The sequence below is a fragment of the Sminthopsis crassicaudata genome, chromosome 3, assembly GCF_048593235.1.
Source record: "Sminthopsis crassicaudata isolate SCR6 chromosome 3, ASM4859323v1, whole genome shotgun sequence".
Taxonomy (NCBI): domain Eukaryota; kingdom Metazoa; phylum Chordata; class Mammalia; order Dasyuromorphia; family Dasyuridae; genus Sminthopsis; species Sminthopsis crassicaudata.
The window spans coordinates 480,347,241-480,373,072 of record NC_133619.1 but is presented as its reverse complement, the minus strand read 5'-3'; the positions used below and the strand labels follow the sequence as shown (position 1 = coordinate 480,373,072).

The following is a 25,832-nucleotide window of genomic DNA, read 5'->3' as shown; positions in this document are numbered from 1 at the left end:
TTTGGTGACCAAATGGAACCCCAACTTTTTGAGCTGTTGGTGCAGTATTCTTCCAGGAAGAATTTTTTTATCTCACCCTATCTCTAAAGGTAGTGAGCACCCAGACCGGATCTGGGCTGTGGGCCTTATTCCCCCAGTGGGGGGATGGAGGGGGAGGAGGATATTTGCATTTTCTGACAAAAGGCCTCCTTTTGTCTCACTCTCTGTCTCTAGAGACATCTAGACATACCTCTGCCTCTAAAATCCTTCCTTGAGCAGATGCTTGGCTTGAGGAAACTTTCTCTGTCCAGCCCTTCCAAGGACAAAGAACCTTTGAGAGATTCTAAGAAGATTAGAAAGGTGCCTGTCTGGGGGTGCCAGGTTATGATGGACTTTGAAAGCTAAATAGAGGATTTTAGAGGCGATAAGGAAATAATGCACCTAATTGTGGGGAAAAAGGATGGAGAAGATATGTTCAGAGCTATGCTGTAGTGAGATCATTTCAACAGCTGAGTGAAGGCTGGACTGGGGGGGTGAGGTGGGAGTAGGGAAGACTTGTAGCAGGAGGACTGACCAGCAGACTGTTACAGTCCTGCAGATATGAGGGCATAGGGACTTGAACCAGAATAGTGATAGTGTCAGAAGAAAAAAGGGGGTATTTGTGAGAGATTCTAGGAAGATAAAAATTGACAGAACTTGTCATCAGATTTAATATGGTCAGTGAAAGAAAGTAAAGAATCAGGTGACAATGAGACCCAACTTATGAGCCTGAATGACTTGAGAGATGGTGGTACCCTCTATAGTTATAAGGAAATCAGGAAGAAGGAAGTACTTTTAGGGAAAAGATAATGAATTTGTTTTTAGATGTACTGAATTTAAAATGTCTACAAGATATCTAGTTTCAGGTGTCCAATAAGCAGGTGCATATTTATTTGGAAGTGAGCGTAGATTAGGGCTGGATAACTAGATTTGAGAATCATCAGCATAGAGATAATAATTGAATCTATGAGAGCTGATGACAGCATTAAGTGAAATAGTAGAGGGAGAAGAGAAAAATGACTTAGAATAAAGTCTTTGAGGGACACTCATTGTAAGTGGGTGACTTGGATGAAGAATAACTAGAGGCTACTGAGGAAATAGGTAGGAGAAAAACCAATAGAAAGCAGTGGCCAGAAATCTTAGAAGAGAGTAAGGAAAGAGGACTTGCCAATAGTTTCAATGGCTATAGAGAGGTCAAAGAAGATAACATTTAAGAAAGCATCATTAAACTTATCAATTAAGAGCCCGGTGAGGTGCAACTAGGTTGTTCAGTGAATAGAGCACTAGCCCTGAGTTCAAATCTGACCTCAGACAATTAGTAGCTGTGTGATTCTGAGCAACTCATTTTACCTCGATTCCCTTCCCTTTCTCTGCTTTTTTTAAAAGAAAGACTCTTGGTAACTTTGGAGAGAACTGTTTCGTTTCAATGATGAAGGCAGAAACCAGATTGCAGAAAGGAAAGGAAGTTGCAGTATCTGTTGAAAATGACCTTCTCAGACACAAAAGGAGAGAGAATGGCTGACATTTAGTAGGGATGGATGGATCAAACTGGGGTTTTTGAGAATGAGAAAAAAACATGAGCGTGTTTGTAGATAGCTCATGTGAAAAAAATTTAGAGGCTTTAGTGGACTTCAAACTCAATTTGAATCAGAAGTATAATGTGGCAGCAGAAGAAGGCTATTGCTCTCCTAGGCTACACTGAAAGTAAAGAGGGATCTACTTTATCCTGGTTGGATGATATTGAAATAGTGTCCAGTCCTGGACATCAGAACCTCTTAGGAAATTGATGATGATGAGGATGCTCTTGATGGTGATGATGAACACCCAGATTGTAGCAACCTCAAGACATGCCATATGTGAATTAATTTAGGGATTTAGCAGTGTTTAGCCTGGAGGAAGGAAGACTTTAGGGGTCATAAAAGTTGTCTTTAAAATATTTGAAGGGCTGTCATGTATAGTACTAGAAGACAATTAGGTGCTGCAGTGGGTACTTGCCCTGGAGTCAGGATAACTCATCTTCCTGAGTTCAAATGTGACCTCAGACACTTACTAGCTATGTGATCCTGAACAAGTCTCTTAACCTTGTTTGCCTCAGTTTCTTCATCTGTAAAATGAAATAGAGAAGGAAATAGCAAACATCTTCACTATCTCTGCCAAGAAAACCACAAGAGTCAGATCCAACTGAAAATGATTAAAAATGTATAAGGATTATATTTGTTCTGCTTGATCCCAAAAGGCAGATCTAAAAGCAATTGGATCCAAAAGTTATCGGATCCAATAACAATTGGAGTTATACAAAAGTAGAATGGGCCACTTTGGGAGGTAGTGAACTTCCCCTCAGTAGAGGCCCACCATCATGGCTGGCTTGTGCAATTTATTGAAGGAGAGATTCTTGTTTAGATATAAGATTAAACCAGATAGATTTTGAAGTTTCTTTTAATCCTATGATTCTTTAATATGTTAAATCAGATCTTTGCCTAGTTATTATATAATATGTATATATAATGCATGTATTATACATATAATACGTAATGTTATATATTATATTAAGAAATCTAGGAATGTAGTAGATAGAAAACTGGACTTAGACTGAGGAAGATTTGCATTTGAATCTTACTCAGCCAAATAACTAGGTGTGTGATACTGGGCAAGTCATTTAAACCCAGCCTCAGTTTCTTCTTCTATAAAAGAGGTTAATAATGGCACTTACTTCACAGGATTGTTAGGATCAAATAAATTACTCACTAGAACAGAGCTTTGCAAAATGGAAAGTGCTATGTGAGCATTAGCTTTTATTATATAATGTTCATTTAGAGAAAAGATATTAGCAAACTTTTGGGGTTGTGGGAGGGAGTAAGAGTTATAGTTTTCAGAAAAGAATACTGGATTTATAATGATGATGATTTTATTTGTGACTCACTAAATCACTTTACAACATTAATTTCTTCACATGCAAAATGAGGATTAGGCAATTTCTATGATATCTTCTGGCCCTAACAAGTTGGTGATTTTGTGATTTCGTAAGTAGCAACCTTATCTGGAAGCCAGAGGACTAGTCTGTTACATGAAGTGCGATGTGTACTGATGGTTACTGAATTGACTGGTTATATCTATTTATTCAAGGATTAAAAAACAGTAACATTTGATCCAAAAACACTTATTCATAAAGAAGAGTAGGTACAAAAGTAAATTTTAATTTGAGGAAAATTAAATTAAATTCTATTGATGTTTTTGATATTGTTTCTCACCTTGGGAAAGATATTAAAAGTTGAAGTGAATATATCCAACTCTTAACTGGAGATAAGTAGAAAATGAACCCTATTAGAATTTGCATATTGAAAGACTGACTTTAAAGCAGCCTAGCTCTCACAGAAGCAAAAATTTGCTGATTCTGCTTATCTTTTAAAGAGATAATATGATATCTTTACTATAATGACAAAATCTTGGAGGTGAATGGGCCCTTAACAGTCATTGAAGGATGGGAACTCCCCTCACCCCCAAACAGAACATCCTGACAATTATCATCATCTAGCCTTTCCTTCAACGCCTCCAATAACAGGAAACTCAACACTATCAGAGATAGCTCATTGCATTTTAGGCAGCTAGATTGTATAGTGGATAAAGCATTGGGCCTTAAGTCAGGAAGACTCATCTTCCTGAATTCAAATATGGTCTCAGCTACTAAAATATATGATCCTGGCCAAGTCACTTAAGTCTCCATTTTTTATATATAAAAATGAGCTGGTAAAGAAATGGCAAACCAATCCAGTGTCTGCCAAGAAAATCCCAAAATGGGTTCACAATTAGAAATGATTCAACAAAAATTATTAGGGAATCTTTATTTTTTAAATTTATTGTGCATTGTGGACAACTTGTAGCTTTTGGCCTCGATTCTTAGTCTGCCAGTTACCAAGCATTTATTAACTGCTTCATATGGTACCAGGTTCTTGTTAATCCCTGGGGATACAAAGAAAAGCAAAAACAGTGCCTGCCTCAAGAAGCTCACATTCCAACAGACAATTCTTCCTTTGAGGTTAAGTAGTATAGGCTTAATCAATTACTGTTTAACCTGATAAACTTTGAGCTATATGAAGACATCAAACTTACATGACTTCAAATCCAGCCTCCAACTGCTTTAGTGAGTGGGCAAGTCATTGATTGGAATAATGGTGGCACCTGCCTCCCAGGATTGTTGTAAGGATAAAATGAGATAATATTAGTAAAATGTTTTACAAATCTTAGAGGGGTATAAGAATGCTCATTATCATCATCATCATCATAATTATCATATTATTTCAGTCTTGCCCTATTACACTTTCTTTTCACTCACTTCTTTTAGGGCATGGGTGGTTTATGTCCCCCAGAATCCGTTTATGTTCTCTTCCTCTCTCTATATCCCCATTTGTAATGCTTTTCTTCAAAATTGGTGTCCAGAGTTGAACATAATAGTCAAGATGTCATCTGAAGATACCCCTTCCTTCATTCTGGATTATTTTATGTAGCACTTCTTCAAAGTGATTTGTCAGATAGAGATTATATTTAGTTATATCTCCAAATAGGTATTTGAACTTGAGTAAGGCCCATCTGGCCATATGCAGGGAGCCTCCCTTTGAGGAAAACAGATTTGTGTTTGTGTGTGTGCATGTGTGTGTACTCTGTATGCTCTCTGCTTATATATATAATGTGTACACAGAGATTTGTATAACAGCCAAACATAAGGAAGGAGAGAAGTCCCTTCTGTTGTTTGAATTCTCAGCTTTAAATTTAAGCCCAAAAGAACATTGCATTTTTGAAGTGTAAGGCAAAAATGTAAATTCTGCTGCCTTTTTCTTAAAAGATTTTCAAGTTGATTTATTTTTCTAACTTTTACATTTGTACCCTGATTTTGCATTCTCACTTCAACCCACTCCTTTTCAGTTTAAATGGTTTATATTGCATCTTGGGTGACAGGTTTTCACAGTTAAGTTTTCAAAAACTCTTTAATAAGTTGAAAATCCTCCATGGAATTTCACATACTGGTAGCCTCAAGCATGAAGAAATCTTCCTCTCTTTGAACACTCAAGTACTTTTATTTATCTAGTGGGTGATTTAAAAAAATGCAATAGCATCATCATCACAGTCTGAGTCATAGATTTGTTTTCCCAATAAATTATCTCTAATCATTTGTTTATAGGAAATAATCTTAGACACCATTTAACTATATATATATATATATAGTTAACTATATATATATATATATATAGTTAAATGGTGTCTAAGATTTTTATATACATATATATATACATATGTATGTATGTATAAATATACACATATATTTGTTTGGTTTTTATTTGCAAATTGCTTCTGGCATCTGGGTTCATCCTCTGGAATAATTGCAACTAAGATATTTGCATCGAAAGTTGTGGTAATGGCAAATTCATGATTCAGTTCGATTCCACAACCATCTTTAAGCAAGATAGTGTACTGTGTTCAAAATAGACAAAAACGAATCAAGATACAGGAATTTTTAAAGAACCTACCCATGTTTGAGACATTTTACTTCGTGCTAGGAATATCGATACAAAGAATGAAACAATCTCTATTCTCAAGGAGAGATGAGGTGTGTGTGTGTGTGTGTGTGTGTGTGTGTGTGTGTGTGTGTGTGTACCTATTAAGAACAGAGTATGTGAAAATATATACACTGTATATAGATATCAGATAAGGAAGAGCACTAGAATGTGGCAGCATCTGGAAAGATTTCACGGAGAAGGTTGTGTTTGAGATGGTCTTGAAGGAAGAGAGATTTTATAAAGTACAGGTGAGGTAGGTATGCATTCTGGTCTGGAAAATGGACTTTGCCCACAAATGGACTTAGAAGATATATTATTGTATATGAAGAACCAAAGAAAATCATTTTGGCTGCATCTCATGTTCTTGGAGGATAGAGAGAGAGATGGGACCTGAATGTGAAGGATTTCAAACGCTGCACAGAAGTTTATTAATATTAGAATTATTTATTTAGTAGCCTACTAGAGTTTCTCAGTTTCTTGAAGGGAGTGACCTGTGCTTAAGGACACTCATTTTGGCAGCTGCGTGAAGAATATAATTCAGTGGGGAGAAATTCTGAGGCAGGAAAACTCATGAAGAAGCCATTACATTAATGATGGCATGAACAGTGACTGTTGAGTAGGGAGGACTTTGAAACGGCATAGTTGAACAACTGATTAGATAATGTGTTGTGAGGTAGAGGGACCAAGATTATGAACTTGGGAAATTTGGAAAACAGTGGTGTCTTTGGTAAAACAGGGAAGTTTGTCGAGACTGGGAGTATTTTTGGCAGAGAGGGGACAGGATAATGAGTTGTTTTGGACTTGTTGAGTTTGAGATGTCTCTAATTACATCCATTTTAAAATATTCAATAGGCAGTTGGCGATGTGAGACTAAAGTTCAAGGGGAAGACAGGCTGGATTTTTAAATCTGGGAATTATGTATAGAGATGCTAACTTGGGAGCTGCTGACATCACTAAGAGGGAAAACGTAGTGAGAATCGAATAGTACTCCAGACAAAGCATTGGGAAACAACCATGTTAGAAAATATGAGACGGATAATGGGCCAGTAAAGGAATCTGAGCTAGAATGGTCAGATTACTTTCTTGAGAGAGGAAGGAGGAATATCTTAAAAACTCAGAGAGCAGAGGGTTATCTGGGAAGTGATAATAGTGACTAAGTCAAATGCAGGAGATAAGTCTCTGCCTGGTATGAGGATTGATAATAGATCATCAGATTTGGTAGTTAAGAAATTATTGGTAATTTTGGAGAGAACATTTCCACTTAAAGTAATGAGATGAAAGCTGAAGGAAAAGTATAGACTTGCTGGGTGTTTGACTGAAAAAGTGAGGATAGCCATAGGACTGTTGCTTTAAGGATGGGGAGATGGGTATTTTTGAAAGGCTTAGGAAAGAAACCAGTAGAGAGGAAAAAGCTGCAGATTTAAGAAAGGGAAAAAGATTAAAGGGAATATTGCTGGAGAAAGTAGGGGGAATAGGATTAAGGACACATGTGGTAGAAAAAAAAAAGAATTACCTTATGAAAGACTAGGAGAAAAGGTTAGAAAATGGAGGATGAATTTTTTTTTTTTTTTTTTTTTTTAAATTTTATTTTATAATTATAACATTTTTTGACAGTACATATGCATGGATAATTTTTTACAACATTATCCCTTGTACTTACTTCTATTCAGATTTTTTTCCCTTCCTCCCCCAACCCCCTCCCCCAGATGGCAAGCAGTCTTATATATGTTAAATATATTACAGTATAATTTAGATACAATATATGTGTGTAGAACCGAATTTTTTGTTGCACAGGAAGAATTGGATTCAGAAGGTAAAAATAACAGTTTACATTCATTTCCCAGTCCTTTTCTGGATGTAGCTGGTTCTGTCCATCATTAATCAATTGGAATTGGATTAGCTCTTCTCTATGTTGAAGAAATCCACTTCCATCAGCATACATCCTTGTACAGTATCATTGTTGAAGTGTATAATGATCTTCTGGTTCTGCTCGTTTCACTCAGCATCAGTTGATGTAAGTCTCTCCAAGCCTCTCTGTATTTCTCCTGTTGGTCATTTCTTATAGAACAGTAATATTCCATAACATTCATATACCATAGTTTACCCAACCATTCTCCAATTGATGGACATCCATTCATCTTCCAGCTTCTAGCCACTATGAAAAGGGCTGCCACAAACATTTTGGCACATACAGGACCCTTTCCCTTCTCTAGTAGTTCCTTGGGGTATAAGCCCAGTAGTAGTATGGCTGGGTCAAAGGGTATGCACATTTTGATAACTTTTTGGGCATAATTCCAGATTGCTCTCCAGAATGGTTGGATTCTTTCACAAATGGAGGATGAATTTAAGGGGTTTTGAGATGCATAAAGAGAGTTCTGCAATTGAGGAAGTAGGGGAGTAGGAGTGGGAGGTGTTAGATTTGAGGAGATAAAAAGTTTGGAATAGCTTTTGTGGGTATTGAAATAAGGAGTGAATTAGGGAGAAATAAAGGCATTTCATTCCTTCAGTGAAAGCTAGCTGGTAATTAAGTAGCTTGTGTACCCAGTCAGCAGCAGCAATCGTTTTGAATAAGGAAAGGTAATGCCCCTGCCCTCAAGGAGCTTACAGTCAATAAATAAAAAATAATTTGAGGAAAGTGAGAATACTAATTTAAGTGATCAAGAAGGGTTTACCATAGGGAATTTCACATTTGGAAAGAATAGCTTGGAAAAAAAAAAGAATAGAGACATGGGAGATAAAATATTGATGATCTTGGGTCACAGTGAGTAGACCAGTTTGTCTAGAAGATAGAATGCATCAAGCAAAACTGTGAAATAAGTCTGAAAAAGTAGACTGGGGTCATAATGAACAGCTTTGAATGTCCAGCTGAGAGCTGATTTTTTCATCTTAATAATAAGGAGTTAATAGGGAGTCATTCAAGATCTTGGAGAAGGAAAGTAATCTTGTCAGACTCGTGATTTTGGGAAAGTATTTTAGTGATAATACCAGATAGCATTTATATGGCATGTTCATGCATTCTAAATATTTTACAATGTCCCATTTTATCCTTACAACAACCTTGAAAGGAAGGGCTTATTAGCACTATTTTACAGATTACAAAACTGAGGCAGAGCTTAAATGATCTAAGTGCTCAAGGTCACATAGCTTGTAAATGTCTGAAGTCATATTTGTGGATAATATTGATTTAATTTAAACTAATAATTTGTAGATAATAATACCCAAATGCAAGTCCATTACTGAATTCACTGTGCTACCCAGCTGTGCCACACCAACTTGGAAGCTATTATAATAGTTCAGGTAAGAGGTGCTCAATGAATTTATGAATCAGGATGGCAATTGAGTGAATGGAAGGAGATGTATGTAAGGATATAAAGTTAAAAATGAAAAGATTTGATAATAGATTGGGGAAAACCATGTATTGATCATAGGTAGTATTTCTGTAATAGAAGCACACATAGTCTTTTGTGGTATTCTACATAAAATAAACAAATCTGAAACCTGCCTATTCAGAACCAGCCCCCTCATGGATATGAAGACAGAAATGTCCCATTTTGACAAATTGCAAAACAATATAAGGATGAGAGAGCATCATAGTATTGCTTATTTTAGTAGATTTTCATGGAATATAAATAGTTTTTGAAAATCAAAGGAGGTTTAGTAGAGAACCTTTAGCACAAAGAACTTAAGAATCATAGATCTGGAGGTGGCAGGGACTTGAGAGGGGACGTAGACACTGAGTCCTTAGGAAAGGTTGAATAACATGTCACATATCTGGGGTGGAATTTGGACTTCAGGTTGTGACTCTAAATCTGGGACTTTCTGTACCATGTTATGTAATTTTTTGTGACTGAGCAAATTTTTTAAAATTAAATATAATTTTAAAATATCTTTTTTTTTAACCTTTGGGTGTTCCATGAATCTGTCACATTAGTGATATTTCTAATAATAATTAAAACAATGTTTGCAAAGTACTTTATAAATGTAATTCTAATTCTCACCAAAACCCCGTTAGTTAAGACAGTTAGGTGGTACAAAAGACAGAATGCTCAAACTGGACTTAGGAAAACCTGAATTCAAATCCAGCCTCATACACTTCTTGGCTTTGTGACCTTGGACATGTCATTTGACCTCTGTTTGCCTCAATTTCCTTAGCTTATAAAATAAGAATAATAATAGTATTCACCTTCCAGGATTGTTGTGAGAATCAAATGAGTTAATATTGGGAAAGTGATTAGCATAGAGCTTGGCACATAGTCACCACCTAATGTTCCCTTCCATTACTTCTGGTCCTGTTATCTACATTTTTACAGGTGAAACTTAGATTAAATTGCTTGTCCATAATTATACAATTTGTATTTGTCAGAGATGGGCTTTGAACCCAAGTCTCTCCTGTGCTCTTTTTCCTGATCCTTTAGTAGAAATTGCAATGGATTTAATTCTTTGGGGTCATTGTTTAGTGAATTAGAGTGATTTCAGACCGAATCAAACTCCCAGCCTCACTAACCCCAATACTAGAACCTCTTTTTTTACTTGTATGCTTGTTGTTTGTTTGTTTTGGGACTGGGCTTCCTCCATCATATTTAGGCTGATGTATTTTCTCTCCCTTCCCTTCCCCAAGGGAAAAAAAAAAATCCTTTGTAATAAACATTCCTATTTAAGCAAAGCAAATTCCCATCTCTACATCTTCAGTCCATCAGGCAGTGGGTAGATTTGCTGCTTTCCAACCTCATAATGAGTCTTACTTTAGTAATGAATAGTGAAGATCTGTTTAGAAAATAGAAGGATGTCCTGAATCTTCTTGATAAGAAATCATAAGGGCAGAGAGACAAAGAACTAGAGTGATTGTTGTTTAACGTTGTCAATAAAAGAATGATTGGAAACCAAGAATCTGATTTCTGGTTTTAAAAACATCATGCCCTAACTTTATCTGATCATGCTAATAATCTTCACAATCAAGTAAAAATTAGGGCGAGGACGAAATAGAAACTATTTTATAAAAGAGGCAAGATATCTGGTCTCCTTATATCAAGCTTACTCTGTATACTTGTTACATTTCTGTACAAGATTATAGTGTCTCCCTCTTTATCCTTTTTAGCATGGAAAGAGCCAAGAGTTTAGACCTTGAGAAGTAAATGCAATACGAATGCATTTTGGTTTTTTTAAATTGCTTTGGAATCATATTTTTCTAGGAAGAAACACCTTGAGCATTAGAATTAAGTTTAGAAGCTTGTAATAGAAATAATCTAACAACTTTTAATTATGGGCATATAGAGAGAATTTCACAGGTTAAGGAGTTAATTTGAATCACGAATAGTTTTGCAGATAGAGAAAATCTTATTTGAAAAGATTACTTCATGATAAAATCTTAATGTAAGATAAAGCAATGTCATATATTAGAATTGTTATATTTATCGGGCTCCATCTCTCCATTCCAATTTACTCACATTTCCTCTCAATTAGATTCAAGAGTTTTGAAGGACTAAAGTTGACTTTGTTTTCTTTTGGCTAATAGGTGTAACATTGACAATTTCCTTATCATTTCCTACCATGTGATTTCAAAATAATGGAATTAAGATGATTAAATTACATCATTTCATATCATTGTTCTTATCATTTTTCATGCTTGATTGTCTTTATGCTTTTGTTACCATCTGTCAGTTGGAGTTACAGTAACATTTTGCCCTACTCCCCTTTTATAGGTGAATAACTTGCAGCTCAGAGAATTCAAGTGAGTTGCACAGAATTACTAGTAGAGTCAGGACTAAATTCCGGATCTCTGGAATGTCAGTCCACACTAAAACTAGAGTACTTCCATCATTAGGCACTTAGATACGATGGAAGCGTTGGTATTTGTGTACAAGGACTAAATTGGAGCCTAATATCGGCTGTTTGTTCTATCCATATTCCTTTTCCTTTTATTGTAATTGAATGACATTTCATTATACTTTGTCTTTCAGACCCTGTTTTCCTCCCATAGTAACAATTTATAAATTATCCATAACCATAAGTATAACCTTTTCCCTTTTATTTGTTAATTTTTTTTAATTGAGTGATTTAAAAACTACTCTTTACAAATCTTTGAAAGTCTCCACTGATGTTTGGCATCTATCTGTTTGTCTGCTAGCTATCTTTTGAAAAAAATCTAATACCATATATGTCTTTGTAAGACACTTCTCTAGCTGGGTGCAAAACTGATTGCACAAATACTGTCCTTAGGGCCTTTGTACTTTGATGTATAAATGCTGCTAATTACATCTAAGGAGCTAGAATTCTGAGTGGTTTTATTAGTTACGTTAAGTGCATTGCCTTTCATAGAAGTACATTGGAAAGGATACGGTGAATGTTTGATTTTGGACAGGTGGGAAAAGATAAGGAAAGATTTTGAAGAAAGGGTATAAAGAAAATTGTTCCAGTGTGTTTTTGTGAGGGTGAAGGATAAAACTGGGAGCAGCAAGTAGATGAATGGGGTTGAGTATGTAAATGGGTAAGTTGTTGAAAATCATGCAGAAATCAAGAGTTGATTAAAACATTGTATTTTCAGATTCCTTTCTTTCAACTTCGAATATGATAAAGAGCCATAAGGAAGGAAATCAACAAGTATATATAGGAAAAATCTTTAAGAAGTTGTAATAATTCATTAGTGTGGGTACTGACACATTATATGACCCCCTCCACTCTTGGACTTTAGAAAGATGATGATATTTCGTATCTCACTAGGAACCAAAAAGATAATCAGTTAATGGTCGATGAGGATGACAGTGATAAGAAAATAATCTTCAAATGTTGTTAAATTGATACAGTTTCCAAGGCAGTATAATTTATGCATAAGTTCTTACCATCCAGATCTATTGATAATAATTGAATGTTTGCATAGATTTGACAGTCTGCATGAGTTGTTTTGGCAGAAAAATACCACATTCCCATGATTAACCTGACTACAAGCTTTTTGCAATCAAGGTAGGCTGGTTCTCAGAAAAAAAAAATGACATAAAGTTCATTCCTGAGCTATAATTGAAATCACTCAGGGTTGGTGTTGGACCTGTCAGAACTTTCATATTCTTGCCTTAACTTTGAGAACCCAGGTGACCTCCATGCCTTAATGTGACATTGGAGCAGAACTTTTAATTAGAATAATGGAAGATGGAAATCTAGTAACTAGTGGGATTTGGAATGAAATACTTTGGGTACAAGTGTGAGAGGGTGAACATTACAAAGAGGTGCTGTTGCCAGCTCTGGCTCATTCTCATTTGTTCATTTAATATGGAATCAAAGCAAAACACCATGAAACTTGTGCAAAACCCTAGTAAGTTTAGGAGTTGAATGCTTTTTCTTCCTTTTTTACATGTGTGCAAGGAAGAACAGATGTTAACTATACTTTGCCATATTTCTAAGACAGTAGAAATAGAGTCGGTGACATCTGGCTTTATCAAATTTATGCAAATATTCAGTATCATTCATAGATTTGTATGGTGAGAACTTCTACATAAATTATATTTCCTTGAAAAATGTTTCAATATAACAGTATAGGGAGATTATTTCTTCATCAGTATCATTCTTATCAGATATATATTGATTACCTTTTGGGTTTTTAGTATGATACTAAATGTCTTCTTTCTAAAGTCCAGTTCTTAGTTCATAGTGTAATACTTGAATTTGTTATGACTTTTCTTTCATCTATTTTTTAAAAATCTCCTTCACTATGAATGAGGGATAAAAAGTGTACCTCTCATGAAAGGCTTTAAAAACATGCACATCCATAATACCTTCTAGCTTGTAAAATATTTAACAGTCTTGTACTTTTTCCCTCCCTTTTTCCCTCCCTCCATATCTTTCTCCTCCTCTCTCTCTCTCTCTCTCTCTCTCTCTCTCTCTCTCTCTCTCTCTCTCTCTCTCTCCCCACACACACACACACGAATAACAGAGGCAAAGTGAATGCATTATGAATACTGTATGTCTTAATTTCAATTTAATTTACATTTTTGGAGCCTCTCTTTTTTAATGCCTGATTTCTTTTATTCCTATGCTCATTTGAATAAATGACCCACTTAATCCACTTCTTTTCCACTCATTTTATCTAGACATGTAGTAAGGCAATATGAGATATATTTCTAATATGTTGGTGATATTTTCCACTCACCAGTTGCAAAATATCACAGAAGACTCTAAAGACAGTCATTGTTAAATTGATATTTTAAAAAATTGGCTGTTTGAAGACTGGGAAACATTGAAAGTACACTACACTTTGTATTAGAACTAATTATACTGTTGAATTGACTGTAAGTGGGTCCCCAAAATGCCCAAAGTAGGATATAATTGAAGTCCTTAAAGAACTGTCTTATTATCTATTTTTCTGTGACAAGATTCCATAGGAAAATATCCTAGAAAAGCATTATGTTGTGAAGCTTTAGGGTAATGACAGCTATTCTGTAATTAACAACTGTTATTCCTTTCAAGGCATAGTTGAAAGAAGAGAATCTTTTATTTTGAGGGATGCTTAATGCCAAGCTTATCATCATGTTGTCCATATAGATCACAAGAGTGATTAGATGTCTCAGAGGATAGAATGATGGACTCTGAATTAGGAAGATTTGCTGGTTATGTGACCCAGGGCAAGTTACATAATTCTGTTTGCCTCAGTTTCCTCATCTGTAAAAAATGAGCTGGAGAAGGAAATGGCAGACCACTCCAGTATCTCTGCCAAGAAAAACTTCCAATGGGGTCATGAAGAGTCAGATACCACTATAAATGACTGAAAAAGAACAATAACAGCCCAGTAATAGCACTAGACAAGGCTAGTGCCATTGAAATATCACAAAATTGCTATTATATTTTGCAACATCTAGTCTCTAGGATTTTGGCTTTTCAGACTAGTGATATTTATTCCCTAGTGAATTCAGGTTTAATGTAACCTGTTAATAGATGGACAGCTAGTTGGTACAGAAGAGAGGAGGGATGAATTTGGAATCAGGAAGACTCTATTTAGGATCCAGCCTTAGACCCTTACTTAGCTATGTGACTCTTAAACTCTCTTAGTTTTAGGGTGGGAAGGAGCTGCCCCCTGGATAGGATAGGGGGAGGGCTATAGCTCGTGGTAATAGTAATATGAAAAACTATGGTTTTTTGGTATCCTCTAAGTGTTGTGGCTTCAGTCTAGAACCCCGTTTGCCCTACTCTATATATGATTTTGCTGGATGCCATTGCCTATTTTTGGGTCAACATCCACATGGAGAGCCAGATGGTCTTTGTTAATCTCTAATTAGGTATAAGGAGATAAGACGGAGATTCTGAGTTTTGTCATGCTATCATTGCTTCAGGTTCCCTAATGCATGATAAAATCCATAGTTAATGTATCCCACTTTGGTGGAAGAAACTTGATCTATATTGTATGTCTCCTGGGCCCCCATGCTGAACTGCACATCAAATGAACAAAAGTATTCTTTCAATAAGAAAATAGTGGATCTCCAACACAAGATCCTGTTGACAACTGTAGGTGCTATACCACTAAATCTTGGGGTACCCTGACCAATCCAACAAACAAGTTGCTTGTAGAGAGACCAGGCCTTTTCACACATTTGGATGTAAGAGAGGAGGGCATTGCTGTGGAGCCTACTTTCCTCTTGGAGGAGAGGTCTCCAAAGTGGGTTATACCAGAGGATTTATGGGGATGGAGGAAGAAAAGTAGCTCCACATTGCTCCATGCTTACTTCCCACCTAGCACAAATAAGCTACCCCTCTAGTTCTGGGCCCGACCTCCAAAGGCCACTTTTTTTGACCCTGCCTTACTTCTTGCTCCCCTACCCACATCAGAAAAGTTAGAAATTTACTACTCCCCAATAAATCCCTTTTTATAATTGGTGGATGGAATTGAAAAAATGAGTATCACAATTTAGGAGGTGATGAGTTCTAGAATGGAACCAGTTCTGTCCATATCCTTGGGTCTTGTCTTAGTCATCACTGTGGTTCTAGTTCTTCTCCATAGAAAGCACAGAACTACCTTCTGTTACAAGTTCTAATTGGCTGTTAGGATAGTGACTGGCCCTGTAATATCAGGGATATAGGGAATTATCAAGTGAGGAAGCACCCTCTACCAAAGCAAATTAGTACCTTCTCTGAAGTTAAAAGATTGTAAAGAACTTCCTGGAGCAGAAGTGTCAAAAAGATGGCCTGTAAGAATCCCAAGTGAGGTACAAATAAGATCCAAATTTAGCTGTAAAATATTTAACAAAATAAAATAAAACATAATATTACATTTTTAAATCAAGTCAATATATTATCTAAAGGGATTCTTATTTGTGGATTAGTGAACATCCCTACTCCTTTATTTGAGTTTGACACCATTGGTCTAGGAGATTGAGATGTTAAATGGCTTGCCCAAAATAACATAGCCTGTGCCAGGGAAGATCTGATCTCAGGTCTTTGAATCAAGGCATTATCTTTCCCCCATTTTGTTCTTCCTAACTTCTCTATTTCTGTCGAAGATTATCTATCTAGATACCCAAACTCATAATCTAGGTGCCATCCTTGAGTCCTCTCCCTCTTTCATCCTCATATCTAATTTCTTGCCATGACCTATCAACTTTACCTTCACAGCATCTCTTGAATATTTTCCCGTGTTCCCCATTGGTATCCCAGTGCAGGCCTCTTCATATCACACTTGGAGTATCGGAAGTAACCTGTTGATTAGTCTTTTTATCATGTGTTTCCCCTACTTTACTCCATCCTTCACTCAGTTTACCAAAATAGGCTTCCTCAAGCACAAAGTTGATCTTGTGTAATTTAAAATCCAGTAGTACAAATTACTTTTTTCTATCTTTTTAAAAAAAGTTCCTTGATGTTCTAGTTTTATTTCTTTTTTTGTTTTTGTTTTAAAAATTGTTTCTAAATATATCAATCCCTACTCAGTGAAGCTTCTATTTTTGAAACAAAGATTTTAAAAGAAAAAGATAACTCAGTAAAACCAGTTATAGTGCTATGTCTGACAACATATGTCATGTACCATACTCATACTTCCTTATGCTCTCCACAGAAGCACATTTTTCCCTGTTTCTCTCGGTGGCCAAATTGAATCATTATAATTTCATGGTATACAGATTTTAAAAACTGTTCTTTCACTGTGTGTTTTTGTAGACCTCATTATAGATTCCTTCCTGGTTCAACTAACCTCTCTATGCATCAGAACATATGGTCTTCCCCATGTTTCACTGAATTCTTGGCTGCATCCTCCTAGAAGGAAACACAATCAGATACAGGTTTCTGGAAACTCAGTCTGATAGTCTTCAAGTTACTTTCCACTTGGAGCATCCGGTGCATTTTATTTAATTAGCTTTTCTGAGCACAGATCTACTTGAAGAAAGAATCATTCTTGATGCTGGCTGAGTCACTCTTTAGGTTCTGTGGCAAATGCACCAAATGAAGACAATTTCTTATGAACCCTACTCACTTTGAAGCCTTCCTCCAAAATGGACAAAACTCTCCTCGTGCTTTGTTCATTTAATACTGACATATTTGTGGTTTGAATGAGAATGTTTTTGGAATTACGAGATGTTCGAATCTTATCTTTGTCACTTATTGAATCCTTGGGCTTCAGTTTACTTTCACTTAAAATGTATATCTGAAAGTCTTCATTTTCCTCAGCACATTTATATAGATAATAAGCATATTTAACACTTGAATACAAAAGATTTTGCTTCTATATAGTTTTTTAGGGAGGAAATCTGTTCATTGAAATAGTGTTAATATTTGTTTTTGCTTGAGTATTGTCATGATTTCAGGATTATTCATGAATTTCAGGAAATGATCCTGTTTGGAAGCATCCTCTCTTAAGTAGATCCTTCCAGGGATGTCAGTGAGCCCCATTTGTCCAGTTCAGGTCCTTAGCAAAGCAAAATTTATTTAGTTAAGAATATAATGTGACTTGCTTGGTGGCACAGTGGCAAGAATCCTGAGCTGGGAATCAGGAAATCTCATCTTCCTGAGTTGAAATCCAGACTTAGACACTTACTAGCTGTGTGACTTTAGGCACATATTACCCAGACAAATTACTCATCCTTGTTTGGTGGATGAAATAAGATATTTGTAAGGCATTTAGCAACAGTGCCTGGAACATAGTAGGTGCTATAGAAATATTGATTCTCTTGCCTTCTCTCTCTGTATATTTATATATGTGCATACACACAGTAATATATACATGCATAATATATATGCAAATTTGAACATAATTGGTTTTCTTTCTACTCTTTAATATTTTATGTTATACATTTGAAAACATTCTAAGAAGGGGTACTTTTGAAAACATTCTAAGAAGTCTGCCAAAGGGGCCCATGACATAAAAAAACTCCTGCCCTAAGAAGATAGGTAGATAGAAGATTTATTAAGTTCATATGATATGCTAGGCACTGTGCGAAGTGCTTTACAAGTATTATGTCATTTAATCCTCACAACCCTAAAATGAAGGAAGTATTATCCCTATTTTAGAAAAAGGGAAACTAGTGCCATACAAATCAAATTCCCAAGAAATTATTTTACAGATCTAGAAAAAATAATTACAAAGATCATCTGAAAGAGCAAAAGGTCAAGAATTTCAAGGGAATTAATGAAAAAAAATACTAATGAAGGTGGCTTAGCTGTACCAGACCTAAAATTATATTATAAAGCAGTGGTCATCAAAGCCATTTGGTCCTGGCTAAGAAAGAGTAATGAATCAGTGGAATAGGTTAGGTTCACAAGACACAATAGTGAATGACCATAGTAATCTAGTGTTTGACAAACCCTGCTTTTGGGATAAGAACTCACTTTTTGACAAAAATTGCTGTGAAAATTGGAAACTAGTATGGAAGAAATTAGGGCTTGACCCTCACCTGAAACCACATACCAAGATAAGATCTAAATGGGTTCATGATTTTAGACATAAAGAATGATATTATAAGCAAATTAGAAGAACATAGAATAGTTTGCCTCTCAGATCTGTAGAAAGGGAAGGAATTTGTATCCAAAGAAGAACTGGAACTCATAACTGAACACCAGATAGATAATTTTGATTATATTAAGTTTAAAAGTTTTTATATAAACAAAACTAATGCAGACAAGATCAAAAGGGGAGCAATAAATTGGGAAATCATTTTTACATTTAAGGGTTCTGATAAAGGCCTCATTTATAAAATACGTAGAAAATTGACTCAAATTTATAAAAATTCAAGCCAGTCTCCAGTTGATAAATGGTCAAAGGATATGAATAGACTATTTTCAGATGAAGAAATTAAAACCATTTCTAATCATATGAGAAGGTGCTCTAAATCATTATTGATCAGAGAAATGCAAATTAAGACAACTCTGAGATACCACTACACCCCTCTCACATTGGCTAAAATGACAGGACAAAATAATGACAAATGTTGGAGGGCATGTGGTAAAACTGAAGAAATTTATATGAACTGATGCTGAGTGAAATGAGAAGAACCAGGAGATCATTGTACACGACAACAGCAAGACTATACAATAATCAATTCTGATGGACGTGGCTATCTTCAATGATGAGATGATAGAGGCCAGTTCCAATAATCTCATGATGAAGAGAGCCATCTACACCCAGAGAGAGAACTATGGGAACTGAATGTGGATCACAACTCTCACTCTTTTCATTGTTGTTTGCTTGCATTTGTTTTCTTGCTCATTTGATTTTCATTTGATTTTCATTTTTTGATCTTACTTTTTTAGTACAGCAAGAGAATTCTATAAATAAAAAATTGTATAAATATGTTTATACATATTGGATTTAACATATACTTTAACATTTATCGATTGCTTGATATCTAGGGGAGGGGGTGGGGGAAGAAAGAGATAACCTGAAAAACAAGGCTATGCAAGGATCAATGTCAAATTATCCATGCATATGTTTTGTAAATAAAAAGCTTTAAAAATTAAAAAAAAAAAGAAAAGGAGAAAGTGAGGCAAACATCTTACATGACTAACTTAAGATTACACAGTTAATAAGTTCCTGAAGCAGGTTTTGAACTTCTTGGCTTCATTATCTTGCTCCTTTTAGCAGAAGCAGACATGGTGCTGACCATCATTAGGATAGGGAATTTTCTCACCTAGGAGTTCCTTATCTCAATAATATTACAGTTGTGGTCCTCTTATTAATTATTTAACTTTTTAGTCCGTTTACTTAATGTAAGAGGAATTAACCAATTCCTAATGTTCTATAAGAATTAGTTACTTTTTTGTATCTCTGTCCTGGATCAATAAATTTAATGAAAATCCACACAGAAAATGAATGATAAAAATGAAGGAATGTCTCTTTGGAAAGTATAGGGGAATCCTGGAATGGAGGATAGACTCAGTATCCTGCCTTATTTAATGTTTGTTAATTAATTGTTAAGTTGAAGTTGTGTCTAGTATTCCAAAGACAGTGGAGGTAGTATGCCTTTAAAAAATGAGAGTTCTGAAGAAAAACAATTGAACTTAAAAAATAGTTCAAAGTAGGACTTTTATGTAAAAGTTGGGCAAATTTGAAATGAAGTTTTAAAATGATAACCCAGAGAAAAGTAGAAATGCTACTAAACTGCTGAACGAGTACTTGGATTAGAAATCAGATAACTTCAGTTCAAGTTATTAGTCTTGTGACCTTGGGTTATAGCTTCCCTCAGTTTCTTTATCTTTAAATTTAGAATTAATGTCTGCCCTGCTTTTCACTTCAGTTAAGTCATAGATCTAGGCTTTATTCCTATCTTTTTAAATTCAAAGGCTTCTATGAGTCTCAAATAAGATAATGTATATAATTTTTAAGGCAACTCTCTATACAAAAATACAGTGTCATTGCTACTATGAAATTATTACATCACAAAACAGAGAGTCTCTCTTTCTTTGACATAAATATTGGATTTGAATACTGAAGTCAAAGTTAGTACTTTACACAAACCGCACAGAAGAATGGTAATAGTGAAATGTTGAAGACCAAATCTGGAAAACTATTTTAGGAAATATGTTACATATTAAAAAGGTAAAAATAATCTATGGAGAAAACATCAGTATTTGAGCTACTGTGATATGAGTGATGTGATAAAATATATTTCAAAAGAATATTTAGTGATAAAATATATTTCAAAAGAATATTTAGCTTGAATATTAGGGAAATCTATAATGTTATTATTTTTGTGTGTAGAGGAATTGCTCTTTCTTTTTGCTGAGGCAATTGGGGTTAAGTGACTTAATTTAACCTAGGAAGTGTTAAGTGTCTGAGACCAGACTCGAACTTGGGTCCTCCTGACTTCAGGGCTGGTGCTCTATCCACTGCGCCTCCTAGCTGCCTCAGGATTGCTCTTTCTCTAACTTTTTATTTATTACCTTCATAGTAAAATAATTGAGGTTTATCTCATCAGCTAGTACTAGTTTTTGTATAGACAATGTTTTCAACCCTAGTAATATTGAAACGATCAGAGAGCTTAATTCCTGAGGATTCTCCATCCTTTCAATTATTAAGCATTCTGCTGTGGGCTAGTGCCCAATGGTCTCTACGTTAACATGTCTGGTAACAGTAAAGTGGAAAAAAGATTGGAATTTCAGGGAAATTAAACCTAAATTATATTTCTGAAGGCAATGAAATGCAAATCCTAAGGTATCTCTAAAAGAATTTTGAAACCTCACAACTCTTAGGTCCCTTTCACGTGTTTTTCAGTGTTTTAGATGCATTTTAGAGAGTCCTGGAAGCCCTTGCAGGAAACATTTTTGAAGTTCTTTGCTACATATATTTATATTACATATATAAAAATGTGCATGCATGTATATAAATAAGTAACGTGTTGACAGTGACATGGTGGCGGGTCCTCACAGATGGCTCTTCCCATCCCTTCCCTTCTCGTAGGCAAACATGCTGAAGACATATTTGGTGAGCTGTTTAATGAGGCCAACAACTTTTACATCAGAGCAAATTCTCTTCAAGACAGGATTGATCGTCTTGCTGTCAAAGTTACCCAGCTGGATTCTACAGTGGAGGAGGGTAGGTAATTGCACGAAAGCAATGAGCCAGAGGCGATGCTGACAAGATGGTAGTAATTAATTACAGCACAATTACAGCTTTTCCTTAGGGTAGTAGGTTGATCGTTCATTTTGTCTTTTCCTAGGACATTCTGATAAAAAAAAAGACATGTACAACATTGGGTTAATTAGGAAAGGAATTTGGAAAAAAGATGTGTGTGCGTGCTCTGATCCAATTCTTTAAAAAATTCTCCTTAGTGAAAAATTTCTCTTTTAAAGGATTTTAAATATAAAAGTTTATCCATATCACCTATCTCATCCAAAAATACTATTTTATGCTATAAGTAATAGCCTTAAATATTCTTACACCTGGAAACTCATCCGCATTATCTAGTCGCTTCAGCAGTAGAGATAGTAGGTGTCCTTTGGAGAAGAATGACGGCAAGAAAATTATGTGCATTGTATTATGGCAAACTGAAGGCTTCCAGCTGATTCATCTTTTGTCATTAAGTGTTTTTGAGTAAGTGTTTTAGCCATTTAGTGTCCCTCATTCTTCTTAAAGTGACAGATATTGGGTGCTTTTAGACTTCATGTTTTTAAATAATGTTAATACTTGTGAGGGCTGTTCCATTTCTAATTTTTTTATGTTGGGCCCCAGTGACTGAAATTGGGCACTAGGGCAACTGACACAAATTTAAAGCAACAATATTCCTTTATTTTTTTAAATAAAATTGTATTTATTTTTTATTTATTCATTTATTCATTTATTTATTTATTTATTTTGAGGCTGGGGTTAAGTGACTTGCCCAGGGTCACTCAGCTAGGTAGTGTTAAGTGTCTGAGACCAGATTTGAACTCGGGTCCTCCTGAATTCAAGGCTGGTGCTCTATCTACCATACTACCTAGCTACCCCTAATATTTCCTATAAAAGACTATATTAGAGAAAACCCCTAGCATCAAGAAAAGGTCTATAACATTGCTTCAAATTTAATTTTATTAAAAAATGTTTATCCTAAGTTGTTTTTGCTTTTATGTTGCTCTGTATACACCACATTTCATTCAAGTGAAATATCCCTTGAATACTCATTTGCTGAGGACATTATTTTATTCATTAAAGCAACTAAAACAGCTAATTTAAGAAACTAGACTTTTCTTTAAAAAAATGTAAAATGGGACACAAAGGCATTAGAAAATCCTTGCACACTCCCTATACATATGCCTTTATGGAGTCTCTTGCTCATATTGCTTTTCCTATCACCTCTTCTTCCTGTTATTAGACTTGTTTGCCTCTTTTGTCAAGAATTATATAGTAAAGTTTAATTTTAATACTTTTTCATGGAATTCCAGCTTTTATATATTTTTGGACTTTATTTATTTATTTTTGCTAAGGCAATTCACCAATTGCCCAGAGTCACACAGCTAGGAAGTGTTAAATGTCTGAGATTAGATTTGAACTCAGGTCCTCCTGACTTCAGAGTTGGTGCTCTATCTACTGTGATATCTAGCTGTCCCATAGACTCTTTTCTAACATTTTAAAATTTTTCTTTTGTCTTCTTATCCAAAATATACCTTTTTCTGAAAGAGTTACGATCTATTACAAAAAATTATAAAAGAAGGGGGGGGGGGAAGCAGCTCCGGGTACATGTTAAAACAATTTCTTCTCAAAATCCAGTTTGTTTTTGGAGGCCATCATGAAATTTATAGAAATATATGAGAATCAATGCACTGTTTTTATTTTTCTCAAGAAGAATGTAGCTTTTTGAAGCTTTTTGCAGCTTTTTTTCAACATTAGAAAATTACAAAATTCTTTTGTCTGCCTTTTTAAATGGCTAAATTTTCTTTTAGAAGATAAAAATTAGAAGAGTAATTTAGGAGCTTCAACTATCAATAGACAAAAGAACTTTGATCTTAAGTTATACTATAACTGATTACTTAAATTGTTGGAAATCAAACTATTTTCACATATATTGTCTCAAGTTCTTTGTTGCTATAGTTTCTTCTGGTGCAGTAGAAACCACATGAAAATAAATATGGATATCAGGATTTATGAATTCCTGAGCTGAATCTTATTTTAGTAGCCCTCAATCCCCATTTTAAAAAATCAGCTTGTAGATTTTTTATCATAATGATTTTATTGATCATTTTTGATCCTGATAACTTCTATAGCATTTTAATATAATTGGTATATGCAACCTCCTGCCATCTTTTCTGCTTTGTGTCTGCAGCCAAAAAAAACTCCTGTGCCTGTTACCAGTAGAGAACCATATTCCAATTATCTAAGTAAATATTGCTTAGTATTTGCTGTCTGAATAGATTTATTCCCTGGGGAACAGAATTTGGGGCAAATATATCTATTGTTCTGGAAACCAAAAATTTCACACTGATTCCTTTATGTGTGTGTGTGTGTGTATGTGTGTGTGTGTGTGTGTGTGTGTATAGAATTTCTGACCATTTGTCCAATTCTACATCTATTCAGTGATATTAGTAAGAATGTAAGCTTAATTGAAAGAAATCTATTACCATTTTCTCTATTAAAAATACTGTTACACATACTTAAACACTCATACATATATATTAAAGAGGGTTATCTACATAGTTAAAGGATATGGCATGCCATGAGTCCTTGCATTGTGATTGGTTTTAATGTCCAATAACTGAATTAAACTTAGGCCCTTAAGAGTGAAAATAAACGTGTTCTCTGCTAACCACATTTTTTTGGTTTTTTCAACAGTATCACTACAGGATATTAATATGAAGAAAGCATTCAAAAGCTCTACAATACAAGACCAGCAGGTGGTTTCCAAGAACAGTATTCCCAATCCAGTTTCTGACATTTACAATCAGAGTGATAAGCCCCCTCCACTGAATATTCTTACACCTTACAGGTATAGATTTATGTAACCACAAAGTCTATTGTACTTTTTCATTAAAAGTCTGGTTTTAGGTGATGAATAGGTATTACGAAAAGATTCATTTAACTGTGTAGAAACTCTTCTTTGAGGAGAAATTCTTTTAGGTGACAATCTAACAACCTTCCCAATTTCGTGGGTTGTTACAAAAGGACCAAAACATAAAGACGTTGGAAAGCCTTGAATACTTGTTGTATAATTTCTAGTTATCAGCATGCTTGTTATCAAAAGAGTGAGTCCTGGGTTTCTTTAATAGAAATGATTCATTTGTCAGTAATAGTGCGTGGGCTTTGTACTTACAATGTTCCAAGACAATGTAAAGGCAACTACATGATTCAGTTACCATACAGCAAACAATTGATCTGTCTCCGCATTTCAGTGCAGACACATTTATCATTCCAGACAGCATAGTACGTTATGCAATATTACAGGTTTTTTGATCAACAGGTTAGCCCATCATAATTATAGAAGAGTGCAGCATACAATTTAGGCCCAATGCAAAATGAACCCCAAGGAAATTAATGCTGCCTAATCGCCCACTGCCAATGCATTCTTTCTTTTCCCCCCTCATTTTCCTCTGTATAATTTAACCATCTTATTTACCCCATCTATTTCAATTTTTTGAACTAAATTGCCATAAGGGTCACTCCCTTGTTTAGAGGTACAGTAAAGTAAAATTTTACTGAGCTAGAATACTGTTGCATAATAGTCTGTGATTCTGTAAAATTAATTCCTACTTTGTACAGAGCATTTAGGCCCTGGGAGATATAAAAAGTTCAGATAAGATACTATCAGTTCAATTAGGTGAGCATTTATTTAGGATCTGATATATACAAAATCTGTAGTAAGCAGTGGGAATACAAAAATAAACTGTGACATTGTCTACAAGAAACTTACATTTTTACAAAGGGTAATATGACATGTATGTAGATTAAATATAACAAAAGATAGAAAATGCATTGAGGCAAAAGGAGATCTAAGCCAAATAATTAAGGCAGAAAGCAGTGGAGCGGTAGTGAAGGGTGACCTCATGGAGGATACAGAATCTTGAGACTTGAAGGATGAAGAGGATTATTAATTAGCAGCAGCAGCAATGACAAAACCTTGGAAAACTCTCAAAGGCTGTGAGAGATGGTGCTACAATATCCAAGAGGGCCAGGGAGGAAGAGAAGACCCGGAAATAAGGAATAGGGGCAAATAGTGGAAAGGAAAATAACTTATTTAGGAGCTGGCACTCTCTAACTGAAAGTACATGAGTAGAAAGGAAATGCTGTCTGGTGGAGACGCTTCTTTGGGAAGTTTATACCAATAGCCAGCCTCAGCCTCCCACAGCTCCTTAACAATATGACCCTCATCATTGGTTCTTCAGATCTGAGAATTTCAA

General features: G+C 35.2%; 1 protein-coding gene across 2 annotated transcripts in view; it reads left to right on the top strand.

Annotated features, from left to right (window-relative positions):
* Positions 1–25,832, top strand: part of WASF3 (WASP family member 3) — a 184,350-nt gene that overhangs the window by 137,569 nt on the left and 20,949 nt on the right. For both annotated transcript variants that reach the window (XM_074303610.1, XM_074303609.1), the window contains exons 4-5: positions 21,427–21,561; positions 24,271–24,424. In XM_074303610.1, coding sequence (XP_074159711.1) covers positions 21,427–21,561; positions 24,271–24,424 — 289 coding nt within the window. The remainder of the gene's footprint in view (positions 1–21,426; positions 21,562–24,270; positions 24,425–25,832) is intronic.